General features: G+C 35.3%; 1 protein-coding gene across 2 annotated transcripts in view; it reads left to right on the forward strand.

Annotated features, from left to right (window-relative positions):
- Nucleotides 1-18,472, forward strand: part of PGAP1 (post-GPI attachment to proteins inositol deacylase 1) — an 81,769-nt gene that overhangs the window by 21,958 nt on the left and 41,339 nt on the right. For both annotated transcript variants that reach the window (XM_050752829.1, XM_050752830.1), the window contains 8 exons: nt 500-552; nt 1,699-1,765; nt 6,027-6,132; nt 6,877-6,932; nt 8,361-8,444; nt 9,621-9,667; nt 10,036-10,087; nt 15,665-15,742. In XM_050752829.1, coding sequence (XP_050608786.1) covers nt 500-552; nt 1,699-1,765; nt 6,027-6,132; nt 6,877-6,932; nt 8,361-8,444; nt 9,621-9,667; nt 10,036-10,087; nt 15,665-15,742 — 543 coding nt within the window. The remainder of the gene's footprint in view (nt 1-499; nt 553-1,698; nt 1,766-6,026; nt 6,133-6,876; nt 6,933-8,360; nt 8,445-9,620; nt 9,668-10,035; nt 10,088-15,664; nt 15,743-18,472) is intronic.

The following is an 18,472-nucleotide window of genomic DNA, read 5'->3' on the forward strand; positions in this document are numbered from 1 at the left end:
TGGAGAAACCCTGTGTCTACTAAAAATACAAAATTAGCTGGGTGTGGTGGTGCATGCCTGTAATCCCATCTACTCTGGAGGCTGAGACAGAAGAATCGCTTGAACCCAGGAGGCGGAGGTTGCTGTGAGCCGAGATCACGCCATTGCACTCCAGCCTGGGCAACAAGAGCGAAACTCCATCTCAAAAAAAAAAAAAAAAAAAAAAAGGTCAGGCATTAAACTTTAGGAAAGGGTCTGTGGTTGCTTTAATAATTTTTAAAAGGTAATTTAAACTTGACTAACCAGGAGTGATATTTAGAAAGAGTTCTGTTTTATAGAGGAAAATTCTAATATATTTGGATCACCTTTTATAAGAATATCATTTAAAAATGTCTAGGCATCACAATATAGTGAGACTATATTATGTGTTTCTAAATATTAGCTTGCAAGAATTTCAGACCTTTTAGAGAATAACAAATGTGTTTTTCGTAAGTTTGATTATTTTTTTCTTTTCTTTTAGAGTTCAGCAGTGCCTAAGACCTGGGTCTCAACAGACCACCTCTCCATTGTGTGGTAAGTTAATACTTGTATAACTTATTTTGATGATTTGTCATGGTCCTCTTTCTCCTCAATACAGTAATTTAATTGGCTTGTTAACTTTTTTTTTTTTTTTTTTTGAGACAGAGTCTCACTCTGCTGCCCAGGCTGGAGGACAGTGGTGCAATCTCAGCTCACTGCAACCTCTTGCCTCCCGGGTTCAAGTGATTCTCATGCCTCAGCCTCCCAAGTAGCTGGGATTACAGGCATGCACCATCACGCCCGGCTAATTTTTGCATTTTTAGTAGGGATGAGGTTTCACCATATTGGCCAGGCTGATCTCAAACTCCTGACCTCAGGCGACCCACTCACCTTGGCCTCCCAAAGTGCTGGGATTGCAGGGGTGAACCACCGCGCCTGGCCTGGTTTGTTAACTTTCTTAAAACTTCATCCATAAATAAGACTATGGAAGAAATATTAATTGAGAAGCTTGGAATTCTAATCTTGGTTCTTGTTTCAGTTTGACCAAGGTCCTTGTGACAACATGTAAAACAATCTCCTAAAAACCCAATAGCATTAGTCTCAAATGAAGCTAACATCAAATATCAAAGTTTTTGAGTTTTTCCTAGTTGGGTGGAATCAACTGCACTTTTGGTAGGACTTTGTGAGCTTCTGGCCAATCACCATATTCAGATTTGGTTAATGGAGCAGTGACTATTCTATGGAGCAGCACATGGAAAACCAAGTAGGAATTAAATTTATCCATATGGGTCAAGAAATAGGCAGACCATGATATATCTATCTCATTGTGTTTCAGCTTAAAGATTCTCTTTTGACTTTTCTCTGGCTGTGCAAGCAGTAGTATCTGCTAGAATGACATACTTCAGGCATATAAAGATGGGGTAGGTAGTACATCTATGGCTAGGCTAGGTGAGGGGATTTAGGGAAAACAGAAGGACCCTGAAAATTCTGGCCAACATCCAGGAAGATTTAATTTGCTTTATTTTTATAGGTGTCATATTTAAGATATATGCTTAATAAGAATGATTTATTACATAATTTTTGAGTTTAGAGCACTAAAGGAAACTCAGATGTTCCACTAAACAATAGAATTGTGCATATTTTGATCAAAAGTATATGTTTTAAGAAAGTTTTATTTGTAACACTTACTTTGTTCCTTAGGTGTAAACAATTGCAGTTGACTACAGTTCGAGCATTCTTTGATCTTATTGATGCTGATACTAAACAAGTATGTATTTTTAAACTAAAAATTATTTAAGTGAAAGCTTTTACTTTGCTATATCATTTACAGCCATGATAGATTTAATGTAATTGTTTTACTTTGATGAAAACAGAATCATATACCTTATATCAATTTTAATTAGTTCCAAAATGGAAATATCTTTCTTTTTCTCATACTACTTTAACTGCTGCAAATAATTTGTAAAATGCAATGAAGATGAAAAGTGAGAGAACCTTAAATCTTGCCCCAGTTCTTTCCCCTGCTTAAAGTTTGACGTATATCTTTTTTTTTTTTTTTTTTTTTTTTTTTTTTTTTTTTTAAGATGGAGTCTCACTCTGTCGCACAGGCTGGAGTGCAGTGGCATGATCTCGGCTCACTGCAGCCTCTGCCTCCCAGGTTCAAGTGATCCCCCCACCTCAGCCTCCAGAGGAGCTGGGACTGAGTATGTGCACCACCAGTGTTTTTAATAGAGATGGGATTTCACCATGTTGGCCAGGCTGTTTTCAAACTCCTGACCTCAGGTGATCCACCTGTCTTGGCCTTCCAAAGTGCCGGGATTACAGGCGTGAACTACTACACCCGGCCTTCTTTCTTTTTTTTTTTTTTTTTTTTTTTGAGACGGAGTCTCGCTGTGTCGCCTAGGCTGGTGTGCAGTGGCCGGATCTCAGCTCACTGCAAGCTCCGCCTCCCGGGTTTACGCCATTCTCCTGCCTCAGTCTCCCGAGTAGCTGGGACTACAGGCACCCGCCACCTCGCCCGGCTAGTTTTTTATACTTTTTTTAGTAGAGACGGGGTTTCACCGTGTTAGCCAGGATGGTCTCGATCTCCTGACCTCGTGATCCGCCCGTCTCGGCCTCCCAAAGTGCTGGGATTACAGGCTTGAGCCACCGCGCCCGGCCCCTTCTTTCATTTTTTTAAATGTAGGGGAAATAGTTCTTACAAACTATTTTATAAATTTTTTTGTAATATGTTGTAAACATCATGATCTATCTTATTAGACTTTTTTTCTTTTTGAGAGACAAGTTCTTACTATGTTGCCCAGGCTGGACTCAAATTCCTGGACTCAAGTGATTCTCCCACCTCAGCCTCCTGAGTTTGTTAAACAGTTTTGAACCATGCTTTTTAAAAATACCACTTTAGCTTTCTGATAAGATCGAAATGTGTAATTTATTGAATAACCTAAGCTTACCAGAACTTAAATTATGTACTTCTATAAGTTTTACCTTCTCTGTAATGAAGTGTAATTTCACAGTGTAAACTCTTCAAACTAGTAATTCTCCAAATTGTTTAATTAGCAGAACATACGGAAATCATAGTATCCTTTACAGGTTATCATGTTACTCTTTTATCTCTTTCTTGTCTGCTAGCAGATAAATGGTAGCAGGATTTCAGCAAAATTCAGAGAATTCTTTCCATTAACTTAATTTTTTTTTTTTTTTTTGTAAGTTGGGAACAGATTGCCATTATTCATCTTAAACAGCCTTTTAACTCAGGTCATCTTGTTCCATGGAAATATTTTGAGAACTATGGCTCTGGCTTCTTCTTTTGGAGAAAAAAATTCCTTAGTTTTTATGTAGTCTTTTTCATGGCAAAGCGTTGCAGCCCAGATATTTTTGGAGTGTTTCACCTGAAGGCTCCAATTCTTTGGGAGACTAGTATGGGTGACCTCTTTCTCAATACGTCTCCAGGCAGTACTTAATTTTTAACAATGAGGAAAGCTCCTTTACCCTGTAGTGTACTCTCTTAGAAGGATAGGGATTTTTCCCCTTAACTCTTCAGAAAGCTGTGTAACCACTCATAGAGAGAATCATAGATACTTAGCTGTCTCCTGAAGGTCCAGATCATTTTGTGTTTTACCACATTTTAAGTGACAAGATTCGGTATTAAGTTAGTATATTTATTGATTTAAACAAGCTTCACCTGTGACTTGTTGACACTGTGACTTGGTCATGGAACACAAACATTTGTCATGGAACACAAACATTTTTTGGTTTGTTGACATTGTTTTAGCTGTAAGACATAACTGTGGTAAAAGTTCTAAGCCTACTTGAGGGAGTGCAACTAGATAAAATAATAGAATCAATTAAAGTTGCTAGACCAGTTTGTACTTGAACTGACATTTGGTAAACTTAGGAAAAACCTTGTTCCGTCTAGTGAAGAACAGGATACCTCAGACAGGTATATTCCTAAAAAAACTGGACATAAAACTAATTTCTATAAATAAAATCATGTTTTGCCATTAACTCATAAGATGAGAAAAGAACTATAGTACTAGTATGTAATAAATTATAATTCTGAATGTATAAATGTATTATGCATTTTAAGGGGAAAATGAGAAATTTTTGATAACCATATTGCTAAGAATCAAAAATACTGTTTATGAAACAGTTTTGTTTTAAAAACTCACTATGTGTAATTGGACTAAATAGTAGAAAATAAAAACTTAAAGTATGATATCTAACCCTCAGGAAGCATATAGTCCAGGAGAAAAGCAGAACATATATATTCAGGGAAATTAAAATGCAAAGAATAATTAGTCCTAAGCATGGTGATAAGGCAAGAATCAGAGTAATTTCTAGTGGTTATTAGCATAAAAGTCATAGCTAAAAACTTGTGAGTAGATGAGTAAAAACTTGTGAGTAGATACCTTGAGAGTGAGTAAGGATGGTGGAATCCAGTCTTAATTAAAGTTTTTTTGTTTTTGTTTTTGTTTTTTGAGACGGAGTCTTGCTATGTCGCCCAGGCTGGAGTGCAGTGGCGCAGTCTTGGCTCACTGCAAGCTCCGCCTCCTGGGTTCATGCCATTCTCCTGCCTCAGCCTCCTGATAACTGAGACTACAGGTACCTACCACCACGCCCAGCTAATTTTTTGTACTTTTAGTAGAGATGAGGTTTCTACATGTTAGCCAGGATGGTCACGATCTCCTGACCTTGTGATCCACCTGCCTTGGCCTCCCAAAGTGCTGGAATTACAGACCTGAGCCATTGCGCCCAGCCTGAAGTTTTGATAGACTGGCTGTAACGTTTAATTGATTACAAACAGATGTGGCCACTTAAGAACATCAAACGAGTTTAGTATAAGACTGAGTTATTTGAGGTAGAGAGTTTGCATCAATTAATATAAAAGTTCTCCACTGTCCTCCACTCTACTTATACCATATCTAGAGAACTGTATTCTGTTTCATGCATCATATTTTGAGGGGGACATCAACAAACTTGAGTTTATCCAGGGGAGGCAATCAGGATGGTGAAGGGACTAAAAGAGTTCTGTGAAAAACGGTTGATATGTTTGAAGTTGTTTTATCTGCAGAAGAAATGTTTTATTTGAATGGAGAACATAGCAAGCTTTTAAGTTTTGAAGGACTGTCTCCCAATCTAAGATAGCAGTGTAATAAGGAATCAGATATTTGCTGTAAATAAAGCATTCTCCTGGTAAGAGTTGTTAAAATTGGAATGCACGGTCTTACAAAGTAGCAAATTAAAATGTTCAAGCAAATCCTGGGTGACTTCCAAAGGGACTGGAAAGGTTTAGTAGACCTGGATCCTCACTGTTACTTTTTTGCCATTCTCACTCTGTTGTTGAGAAAGTCACTTACCTGTCAGGGCCTCAATTATTAAACTAGAGAGTTGAATAATAGTCAATATCAAATGGATTTTATACCCCAGTACACTTTTTTTAAAGGGATGACAACTTTTTTAAAGTTGCCAACTTTTTATTGTGCCAGGATATTTAAAAAACAAGTAGAAGGATAGAATAAAAGAGTAATTTCTATGGTAGGAAAGTTGACAATATTTATTTTCTCTAGCGACCAGTGGATTCTTTGTTATGGTATTGGCAGTAGTCTGAATTTGGAAACTGGTATGTTGGAATCACAAACCAGAGAATCTCTAAAATTCTCTTCTGGTTCTATACATTTTTATAATGTTCTATTCTTAAATGTTACTTGAGAGGCACTATTGTGTAATAATGAAAGCATGGACTCTAGAGCCAGAATGCCTGGGTGTGAATCCCAGCCCAGACTTAATAGCTGTGTGAACTTGGGCAAGTTTCTTAATTTCTCTGTGCTTTAGTTTCTTCACATTTAAAATGCAGATAAAATCATTATCTCTTAGAGTTTTTATGATAATTGAGTGAGTTCATATACCGTGCTCAGAACAGTGCCTCAGAGTAATAAGTGTTGGCTGTTGTCATTATTGCTGAAGCAATGTGTCATTGAGCTATTACGATAGATACAAAGTAATACAGAATGTATCAATGTTCTTTCTAGATAACTCAAAATTCCAAGAAGAAACTGTCAGTTTTGAGTCACCACTTTATAAGACACCCATCAAAACATTTTGAGGAAAATCCAGCTATAATTTCTGACTTAACAGGTTGGTGACAATAACATATTTTAATTTTAAATAAAGTATTTCATTATTAATTTTAGGTAAATTTGTTTATAGCCGACAAAATCTTTGAAACTGTGATACTTCAAGTTTTAGGATCCTATTATATATATACACATATATTATTAATTTCCCTATAATGATGCTGGTGCAGTTCTTGGTTAGGAAGGGAAAAAGAAGCAATGTGTAAGAGGTTGCTGATAAAAATTTTCTCTTGAAAATAACATGACAAATAGAAAAATTTCAGTTAAATGACTGTTCTCCTAACAGTTACATAAACTTAGTGCCATATTATTCTTGACTCCTATCAGTTCCTCAATTATCAGTTATTCTTCATTCTTCTTTTGGATTACCAACATATCTTTTGCAGATAAATTTTGCTTTTAAATATAAAGCAAAATAACTTGCTTTGTCTATTTAAATATAAAGCAAATTATACCAGTTTAATTATATGTCTTGTTTGGGAAATGAAATATTTATTTCCTTATGTTGATGATGCCTTAGAGTTAAAGGACACCAAGCAGATTTTTACTTTACTTGATGTGAATGCTAGTTGGTGATGAGCATGTAGAAAGTATATTACTAGATTTTCTGTTTTAATATAGCCAGTGTTCAGAAAACCACTTCTTTATTGTGATTGAGAAGTATTTCACCAGGATTCAAAGTAGAAAGAAACTATGTAGTATAAAAACAAAACAAGGCAAATAAATTAATTTCCTTTACCTTAAGGGACATCTATGTGGGTTCCAGTAAAAGTGTCCAAATGGACCTATGTAGCTTACAATGTAAGTATTCCACCAATTAATTTTTTTTCATGTTTTTCCAGAAATAATTTAGTATTTATCTTTAAAAGTTAAAAACTCTTTAAAAAAGATAACTGCATGCCATTTTCCCACAATTTAATAATAATTCCTAAATGATTATCTAGTCAGTAATCAGTTGTATAAATTTATCTTTTTTGCTGTTTTCTTTGATGTTCAGTTTGTTTACATCAGGATCCAAACAAGGCCTATACATTGTTATTGATTAATGTCTTATTCCTTTTTAATCTGGAAGACTTTCTCTTACCACCACCCTCTCTTTTTTTTCTTGAAACTTATTTGTTGAAAAAAACACCAAGTCATTTGTCCTCTGGAGTTTCACAGTCTTGATTTTACTGATTGCATTCCTGTAGTCATTCAGCATGTTCCTTTGCCTGTTGTAGTCCTGTGATTTAGTAGTTGGATCTAGCTGCTTGTTCATATTCAGATTTTTGTTTTGTTTTTGTTTTTGCTAGACTCTCTCTCTCTTTGTGATGTTAGCCACTGTTGATGAGGAATGCCTGGAGTTATTAATTGATTTAGGAGGATGCAAAAATTGTAATAAGTTTAATTTTATTATTTTTTAACTAGAATAGTATTCTAGTTAATTCTGTATACTTAGAGAAAAACTTCTGCTCATTTACTAAATTTATCAAAAGTAGAATAAATCATATGGGAAAAGAGTGATAATTGTGTGGATCTTTGGATCTTACTTTATATTTACTCATTATCAGAATGGTGAGTTGGCTCACAAGCTTCCTCTTATTAGTGACCATTAGAGGGTTTTTTCCTCCAGTATTATTATGCACTCATGCATTTAAATATATTTGTCTTTCAATCTGTTGATACGAAAATCATTCTGTATTTGACCAGTGGAAACGATTTCAAGTTTAGTTTCTGAGTCTTTTTGATATACTCTTTAGTTGTCTTTAATAGTTTCCTCACTGTTGAGTATGACAAGATATTTTAGCTTATTTTGTACATTTCCTGCTCCAAACCTTGAATCAGCTATTTCTTTAAGGAATTATTCCTTTTCTTTGGGAAGTGGTATCTCAAAACCATAATCTGGTACTAGAAATGCTTGTGGCTATTGGGTTGGCATTTCTATGCCTTTTCAGTGGCCAGAGCTAAGAACTGCATAAAATCTTAACTAAAAGACCAAAAGAAAAACCCAATAAAACAACCAAAAAAATTACATTCACACTGATACTTCCAGGACAAACTGAGGACTACAGAGTTTATATCTAATCTTTCTCTTGCCCTTCCATATCTTCCTCCTCCTACTCCTAGAGAATTGGTTCTCAACACCAAGAATGATAAAATTAGAATAATTAACTCATTTGCTATATCTGGATTTTTGAATGATGAAATTAATCTGCTCATTATAGCTATATTGTTTTCCTTTTTTTGTAGGAATCTGAGAAGATATATTTTACATTTCCTCTTGAAAATCATAGAAAAATCTACACTCACGTCTATTGTCAGAGCACTATGCTGGTAAGATAATTGGGACATTTTATGTAAATTTAAGAGGCTAACTGTTGTTCATTTTTCAAATTCTACTGGTAGACCTAGCTATGAAATATTATTAAATCTAAGTAGTTGAAACATAATTTCTCTGGAACAGTGTTTTGATTGAAAAGTATTAATCAGATTTTTTTTTTATCACAGATACTATGCTATTAAATTGTGATTTTGGTTCTAGTTTAGGTCTCCCACCCTGTCTTTCTGCCTTCATTTTACTCTGTTCATGATGAAGGAATGGAATTCAAAACCCCTTTAATTATAAGTTTCTATTAGTACTTTAAAGAATAGATATAATTAAGCAAAGCTATTCTATAGAAACTTTACAAAGTGAATTCTGTTTTCTATTGGCTTCCATACTAAAATTTGAGGTACTTTTTATAGCAAATATTCTCTAAGATAATAGAGTAACTTACAATGTTATCTAGATTTACTGTATCAGAATAATGATTTTGATTTTTTTGTTTCTTTTTAATGAGTACCTCCTATGTTAGGCACTATTAAAAAATGTGGTATTGTTTAAAAATGCTGTAGCGTGCATTTATTATGAATGGAAGCCAGGTGTGGTGGCTCATGCCTGCAATCCTAGCACTTTGGGAGGCTGAGGTGGGTGAATCATTTGAGCTCAGGAGTTTGAGACCAGCCTGGGCAACATGGTCAGACCCCATCTCTGCAAAAAATACAAAAAACTTAGCTGGGCGTGGTGGCACACACCTGTAGTTTCTGCTACTTGAGGGGCTGAGGAAGGAAGATTGCTTGAACCCAGGAGGAGGAGGTTGCAGTGAGCCAAGGTCGCGCCACTGTACTCCAGCCTGGGCGACAGAGCAAGACTCCATCTCAAAAAAAAAAAAAAAGAGAGAGAGGGAGAGCGAGAGACACCTGTCAGTGCAGTCTTTCTCATACTCTTGGCTCCAGGATAACTGCTTACCTATCAATGTTGACATTAGACTATTTTTCTTTACCTATCCTTGATTTATTTGACTTTGAGAACATCTTGGATATGTTTCTGAACAATAAACTGTTATTTATATTTCATTTGCTCCTAGTCACCCTATCATATAACAATAAAGTGTTGAAAATGAATGCTTGTTTTGTACAATTATTTTCTGCAATACTTAGTGTGTTTTGTTTTGTGCTGTTAACCAACAGGATACGAATAGTTGGATTTTTGCTTGCATAAACAGCACTTCTATGTGGTAAGTCTTTTGAATGCATGGCCCTCCACTGTTCATTTATCTCAACGTAAACAATACTTGTAAATCACACTTTTAGAATAGTTTCATACATTGTTATTTTAATTTTGATGCTATATGAAATTATGGTATTTTTTTAAAATGAAAAGTAAAGGAAATGAATATACTAGTAATTTTTGCAAACATTGAAATTAGCTGGGAAAAACATTTTTGTTGCTAAGGGAACTATGCGGACAGAGTATATTGGATTAGACTCACTAGACATCTCTACTAGGTGTAGAGATGGTTTCTTTTTCCTCTGAATCTTATTTATAATTTATAATATTTCCATATATTTGTCCTTTAATTATATTTTCATATTTATTTCAAAGCCAGCAAGGGGTTGATTTATCATGGAAAGCTGAACTGCTGCCAACAATTAAGGTAAATTATGGCTTCCGAATTTTAATATTCAGTTGAAAAAAATACTTGAGTCTATATACATTTTAGAATATTCTCTTTCATTAGCTTATCATGGTATTAAATAAACTTGAGATTTGCTAACCTACATTTAAAAAATATTTTCTCTAGAAATACATTTGATAGGAAATAACATACCATTAGTGTCATTTATATATTTTTTTTAATTTCAGAGATAAAAACTATAAGTTAACAGTCCTCTGAATCTCTCTATGTTATAGCTTCAGACCAAAAGAACTGGAGGGATTTCTAACATTCAATTTGAGGATATGTTTAATGGCCTGTCTTAAAATATGAACTGAGTTAGTATACTTAGAATTCATTTTGGGAGGAAGGGCCTGCAGTTGGGAAATGGACATCTCAAAGAGATACGATACATGGTCAAGCACTCAAATAACTAGTTTATCTAGTGCTCTCCAGGGTGATAAGTCACAGCAGGGATTTATTTCATAGTTGTTTGTGATTTGATTAAGCAACTTTGGTAGGTCAGCAAGTACTTTTATAAAGGGCTTATTTGCATCGTCTCAAAATCTGTTGTTGAAAAGCAAAATAATTCTAAAATGTGATGAAAATGTCTGTTCTGATTTCCAAATTGTGTTTATTGTAACTGATAATGTTTTATCAGGATTGATAGTTTTCAGTCTTCAAGTAAATCTGTGCTTTAAAAATATAGTTTCATAATGAATCCTAGACTCATTCATTGACTTGTAAGTGAAATCATCTGGTGGTTTCCAGTTATTTCACAATTAGCTCCAATTAAGTTAGTTATTTTTGCTCCTGAATGTTTATAATTATTTGTATGTATAGTCAACTCTATACTATACAGAGAATGAGAAACTTATGCTAACAAAGAGGAATGGTGACAGAAGAAATAATTGCAAGTCACACTTCACTTTGGAATGGTTGCAAATTTTTTTTGTCACCTTGGTCAGTCTTATTTGTACATATTCATTCATGTGACCTTGTGTTTATCAAACAAATATGGTAGGAGAGTAAATTGACTCAAACATTTTTAAGGTCTCTCACTGATACTGTCCTAACCAGGATCAAAACAAACAAAAGTGTTAGGATATACTTACTGAACAATCATTTATAAGGTGTTATTAAATATTTCCTCAACTTATTTTTTTATTCAATAGCTTGAGGGGTATAGGTGATTTTTTATTACATGGATGAATTGTATAGATTAATTTGGATGTTCTATCCAGCCTATAATGTAAAGATTAAGAAGAAATAAATTATTAAAAACCCAATAAAATGTACTTTGCTCCTGTGTTTTAAAAGGTATTTCTTAAATCATAAAATTTTTATATTATTATTTTAAATATCCAAAGATTAATCAGTCTCTGTATCAAACACTAGGTCCCTATGTTGTTTGTTCTGAATGTAAGAAACAGCTGGCTGAATAGCAGGAGAACAAGCTATTTCAGCTGCCTACTTTTCATGGCAAATGCTGAAAGAGAGAAGTTAGAAAACAAGTATTATAGCATTCCGCAGTCTTATGTGTTCTCAGCTTAAGAGGACAGATCTTTTATTTTAATGAAAATAAAAATTGTATGTAATATGTATTAGCCATTTATAAACAGCACACAAAATTATTTTGCTTTGAAATCGAAGGGATGACTAAAGCAAAGAAATTTTGTAAATTTTATTCATATTGCTATCTCAATAAAAGTAATGTCAGATGAGAATTATATCACTGTTAGGCATTTCTGTGTACTGAACTTTTAAGAAATAGATGGAGCCCTCCATCAAAGCACGTATAAATTCAACACTTGGCCATTCTTGAGAATAAATACTTAAAAGCCATTAGAGTGGATAGCTGCACAGATTATCCAAGTTCTTCGTAATTAATTTATGTTTCATATTAGCTACCATTTGTCTGGTGGGTCTTAGCTGCCTGTAGCTGTGGCTTATGTGGCCCTTTTAAGGTCTTTAATTTACATTAGAACATATGAGCCTGTCACAGGGACTTTGCTAAGTTGGGGTGAAGCCCAGGAGTTTATGTTTGATAAACATCCCACATGAATCTAGTCAGCTACTCATTAATGGTTCTTTAGCTTGAGCATCTCTGTCCTCCTTGCCCACATTGGTGCTTCTGAAGAAGATTGGGGAAAGCTAAGTGTCTTTAGAAATGTTTTAATGCAAACATATTGTTAGAACATATAACTACTACCACCCCACATATACTTCCAGAACAAAACTCGATTAAAAACTGTATTTGGGTGATTCATCACATAAACAGAACTAAAGACAAAAGCCACATAATTATCTCAATAGATGCAGAAAAGGCTTTTGATAAAATTCAACACCCATTCATGTTAAAAACTCCCAGTAGACTAGGTATTGAAGGAACATACCTCAAAGTACTAAGAACCATCTAATGACAAACCCACAGCCAACATCATACTGAATGGGCAAAAGCTGGAAGCATTCCCCTTGAAAACCAGCACAAGACAAGGATGCCCTCTCTCAGCACTCCTATTCAGCATAGCACTGGAAGACCTGGCCAGGGCAATCGGGCAAGAGAAAGAAATAAAGGGCATCCAAATAGGAAGAGAGGAAGTCAAATTTTCTTTGTTTGCAAATGACATGATCCTATATCTAGAAAACTCCATCGTCGCAGCCCAAAAGCACCTTAAGCTGATAAGCAACTTCAGCAAAGTATCAGGATACAAAATCAATGTGCAAAAATCACTAACATTCCTATTAACACCAGCAACAGTCAAGCCAAGAGCCGAATCAGGAATGCAGTCCCATCCACAATTGCCAAAAAAAAAGAATAAAAGACCTAGGAATACAACTAATCAGAGAGATGAAAGATCTCTACAAGGAGAATTATAAAACACTGCTCAAATGAATCAGAGATGACATCAACAAATGGATAAACATTCCATGCCCATGGATAGGAAGAATCAATACCATTAAAATGGCCATACTGTCCAAAGTAGTTTATAGATTCAGTGCTGTTCCTATTAAACTACCATTGACATTCTTCACAGAACTAGAAAAAACCATTTTAGGCCGGGTGCGGTGGCTCAAGCCTGTAATCCCAGCACTTTGGGAGGCCGAGACGGGCGGATCACGAGGTCAGGAGATCGAGACCATCCTGGCTAACACCGTGAAACCCCGTCTCTACTAAAAAATACAAAAAACTAGCCGGGCGAGGTGGCGGGCGCCTGTAGTCCCAGCTACTCCGGAGGCTGAGGCAGGAGAATGGCCTAAACCCGGGAGGCGGAGCTTGCAGTGAGCTGAGATCTGGCCACTGCACTCCAGCCCGGGCTACAGAGCAAGACTCCATCTCAAAAAAAAAAAAAAAAAAAAAAAAACCATTTTAAAATTCATATGGAACCCAAAAAGAGCCCAGTATAGCCAAGCCAATCCTAAGCAAAAAGAACAAAGCTGGAGGCTTCACACTACTTGACTTCAAATTATAATACAGGGCTACAGTAACCAAAACAGCATGGTACTGGTACAAAAACAGACACATAGACCAATGGAACAGGATAGATAACCTAGAAATAAGGTCACACACCTACAACTATCTGACCTTTGACAAACCTGACGAAAACAAGCAGTGGGGAAAGGTTTCCCTATTCAATAAATGGTGCTGGGATAACTGCCTAGCCTTATGCAGAAGGTTGAAACTGGACCTCTTCTTTACACCACGTACAAAAATTAGCTCAGAATGGATTAAAACTTAAATGTAAAACCCAAAAATATAAAAAACCTGGAAGATAACCTAGGCAATACCATTCTGGACATAGGAATGGGCAAAGATTTCATGATGATGATACCAAAAGCAATTGCAACAAAAGCAAAAATTGACAAATGGGATCTAATTAAACTAAAAAGTTACTTCACAGCAAAGGAAACTATCAACAGAGTGAACAGGCAACCTACAGAATGGGAGAAAAATTTTGCAAACTCTGCATCTGACAAAGATCTAATATCCAGCATCTATAAGGAACTTAAACAAATTTACAAGATAAAAACAATTCATTAAAAAGTGGCCAAAGGACATGAACCAACACTTTTCAAAAGAAGACATACATGCAGCCAACAATTATATGGAAAAAAAGCTCAACATCCCTGACTATTAGAGAAATGCAAATCAAAACCACAGTGAGATACCATCTCACACCAATCAGAATGGCTATTATTGAAAAGTCAAAATATAACTGATGCTGGCGAGGTTGCAGAGAAAAAGGAACACTTACACACTGTTGGTGGGAGTGTTAATTAGTTCAACCATTGTGGAAGACAGTGTGGAGATTCCTTGAAGACCTAAAAATAGAAATAGTCCCATTACTGGGTGTATACCCAAAGGAGTATAAAGCATTCTATTATAAAGACACGTGTATGCGTGTGTTCAATGCAGCGCTATTCACAATAGCAAAGACATGGAATCAACCTAAATTCCCATCAATAGTAGACTGGATAAAGAAAATGTATTACATATACACCATGGAATACTATGCAGCCATAAAAAAGAACAAGATCATGTTCTTTGCAGGAATATGGATGAAGCTGGAGGCCATTATCCTTAGCAAATGAATGCAGGAACAGAAAACCAAATACTGCATCTTCTCACTTATAAGTGGGAGCTGAATGATTAGAACACATGGACATGTAGGGGGAACAGCACACACTGGGGCCTATTGGAAGGTGGAGAGTAGTAGGAGGAAGAGGATCAGGAAAACTAACTAGTGGGTAACTAGTCTTAGTACCTGGGTGATGAAATAATCTGTACAACAAACCCCCATGACACAAGTTTACCTTTGTAACTAACTTGCACATCTACCCCTGAACTTAAAATAAAAGTTAAATTAAAACAAAAAAGAAAACAAAAAAACCTGTATTTGGTGCCTTGGCTTTTCATTAAATGGAGCAGTCTTCTACCAATCCATTCCTCAAAATATGGACTATAGGACTGGTCTTAATTTTGAGAAGTAAATAGTTACTCATTCGGTGAGGTGCATTATTTAGACATACTTGTCTTTGTCATTTGCTAAATAAATTCCAGGGGATGATGTGCAGATATGCCATTAGCCAGCAACTCTTTACTACTTGGGCTAGATCAAAATCATTTGGGATTAAATTGTAACTCTTTCATTATATTTAGCATTTATTCATTCATTAGCTATTGAATGTTTTTTGTTATATACTACCAAAATAAATGTAGAAACGATGCTGTGATACTATATGTAACAACCAAATTATAAAAAGAAAGACATCAAATTTGGAAATAATAATAGAAAATAATTAAATTTAATGTTAAATGTCATTTGTTTTATGTGAAGGGATCCAAGGAATATTTTTGGCAGTCCTTATTTAACATAATAATTATTAGGAACTTGATTTTCAACAGGATGATTGACCTGGAAATGTGAACATGGGCATTTTGTGAAGTACTGAACATAAATTGGAAGCCTGCTTTTTAAGATAACTAATTGAGTAAGAAATAAGTGTAATTTATTTTTCTTTAAACATGCGTTAATCTCTAAGAAATAAAAGTAGTTTGTTTTTTTTTTATTTTAGTTTCTGACATTAAGACTTCAAGACTATCCATCTTTGTCTCATCTTGTTGTTTATGTACCATCTGTTCATGGAAGTAAGGTAACAAGTGGGTTAAGATTGTTATCAGAATGTTTTGGGGATACATGCTAAATTTTACAGTTCTTTTTCAATGAGTTTTTCTGCACAGAGTTTATCTAAAACCGTAGCCAGTTTGATGATCCACCTAAGACTGTTAAATTATTAGGATCATCTACTCTAACTTGAACTAAGCAGAATAAACCCAAGTTTCTTTGTTCCAAGTGAGAAATGGTTCCAGTTTATCAATCAGTCTTTCAAAACCTGTGAATTATTAGACACATAATAATAATTCATAGGTGTAAAACCTATGAATTATTAGGTACCCTTTAAGTACAACGCTATGTACAAGGAATTATAGGAGGCACACAAATGAAGACATGACCCTGTTTTTTTTTGTTTTTTTGAGACAGTCTTGCTCTGTTACCCAGGCTGGAGTGCAGCGGCTCAATCTTGGCTCACTATAACCTTTACCTCCTGGGTTCAAGCGACTCTCCTGTCTCAGCCTCTCAAGTAGCTGGGACTACCCGTGTGTGCTACCATGCCCAGCTAATTTTTGTAGTTTTAGTAGAGATGGGGTTTTGCTATGCTGGCCAGGATGGTCTTGAACTTTTGACCTGAGGTGATCTGCCCACCTTGGCCTCCCAAAGTTCTGGGAATTCAGGTATGAGCCACTGTGAAAAAGCTACATGCTATTGGGAAGGGGGAGAGAAATGTAACTGGAGCAGAGGGAAGAGTGGAAAAAGAACTACCCAAATACACATAACACAAATCAGAATATAGCAAGTACATAAAAAGAATGGCATTATAATAAGATGATATTTAAAATGGCTTTCAAGTGGACATGGTGGCAAGTACCTGTAGTCCTAGCTACTTGGGAATTTGAAGTAGGAGAATCATTTGAACCCAGGAGGTGGAGGCTGTAGTATGCTATGATTATGCCTATGAAAAGCCACTGTACTGCAGCCTAGTCAACATAATGAGACCCCACCTTTTAAATGAAATGAAATAAAACAAAATGGCCTTAACAGATAGCTAGGATTTTTATAGGAAGAATGAACATTGTAGAGCCATACTGTCAATGCAGGAATCACTAGCACATGTGGTTATTTCAATTTAAGTTAATATAAAATAAAAAATTCTGTTCCCTAGTTGTCCTAGTCACATTCCAGATGCTCAATAGTAACATCATTGCCAGGAGTTATAAGGAACAGCACTGTTCAGACAAAGCAACAGAGCAAAGCATGAAGTATATTTGAAAACCAGTGAATGAGTAAATAATAATTTTGAAAGGATGGCCACGATAGGTTTGAATAGTAGTGGAGGAAAAGTCTGGAAAATTAGTTCATGGCCATATTGTGAAAGTCTTGATTGGAGGATTCAGGACTTAACAGAATTCAAAAGTCAGTAAGAAGCCATAAGATTTTTCACTATAGTAGTAATGGTATCAGAAATCATTTATTTGGGGAGATTAATCTCCTTATGCTGTAGAATAGATCAGAAACAGACTACACACCTCCTAAGGGGCTTATACAGACCGAGCACCCTTAATCCAAAAATCCAAACTCTAAAACTTTTTGACAGGTGGGGATACTCACTGCTATAATAACGAGGGCACGCCATCTAAAGCATTTTGAGTGCCAACCTAACAACAAAATTGCAAAATTCTACCCCTGACCTCATGTGGTGAAATATAGTCAAAACAGTCAAAATTTTGTTTCATGCACAAAGTTATTAAAAATATAAAAATTACCTTGAAACTATGTGTATAAGATATATATGAAACATAAATGAATTTCGTGTTTAGACTTGGGTTCCATCCCCAAGATATCTCATTATATATAGGCAAATATTCCAAAATCTGAAAAAATCAAACACTTCTACTTCCACGCATTTTGGATAAGGGATCCTCGGCCTGTACTGGGGAAGTGGGAATAGAAAGAAAAGAATGGTGATTTTGATAGAATTAGTGGGTAAGAAAGAAAATGGAGGTAGAGGGTACTTTGGACTCCCCTTTTCCTATTTCACCCAGCAAACTTACTCTTCAGGATCCAACCTGTGTCCCTTTTTCCCTTTTCCAGAGTCCCCCAGTAATCTTTTACTTATTCTGATACTTTGTTTATAACTTCTTTGAAAATTTTATTATATTGAATTATAATTTTTTATGTCTCAGTTGCCATGACCACATTGTGAACTCTTTAAGAGTAATGAACAGATAGGTTTTATTCCACTTTGCATCCTCAACCTTCAGTGACTACTGCATAAATGCTCAATAAAATGTTTATTGAATGAGAAGGTTGGTAAGATTTGTAGCCAAAATAATCAGAAAAATTTAGGAGAAATAGAGAAAGGAAAAGGGGGATGTAGTTGGGAGTCATCTCAATGACTAAATCTCGCAAGTCCCTTATAATGGATTCATTGTTCTGTTTTGCTTAGCTCAAGTGAGAGGTAATTCAGCATCTTCAATACTAAAAGCTCTCTTTAAGGGTTTTTCTGTCAGGTAAGATGGTTTTGAATGAATCTAATATTTTTCTCAAACTTGAAAAGGCCCTCTCTGGTTATTCCAAGAAATTAATGAGCCTTTCTGCAAATAGACAGTCTTAGCAGCCTAATAAATATGTAATGCATCTTAATGCTCTTTGGAAAGTAACACTGCAGACTCTACTGTTATACAACCCTGTCTCACTAGAATTATAACTTAAGTCTTTCATAGTTTTTGCATGTCTATGTATATAGCTCATCATCAGAACGTGA

Source organism: Macaca thibetana, chromosome 12 (genome assembly GCF_024542745.1).
Source record: "Macaca thibetana thibetana isolate TM-01 chromosome 12, ASM2454274v1, whole genome shotgun sequence".
NCBI classification, from domain to species: Eukaryota; Metazoa; Chordata; class Mammalia; order Primates; family Cercopithecidae; genus Macaca; species Macaca thibetana.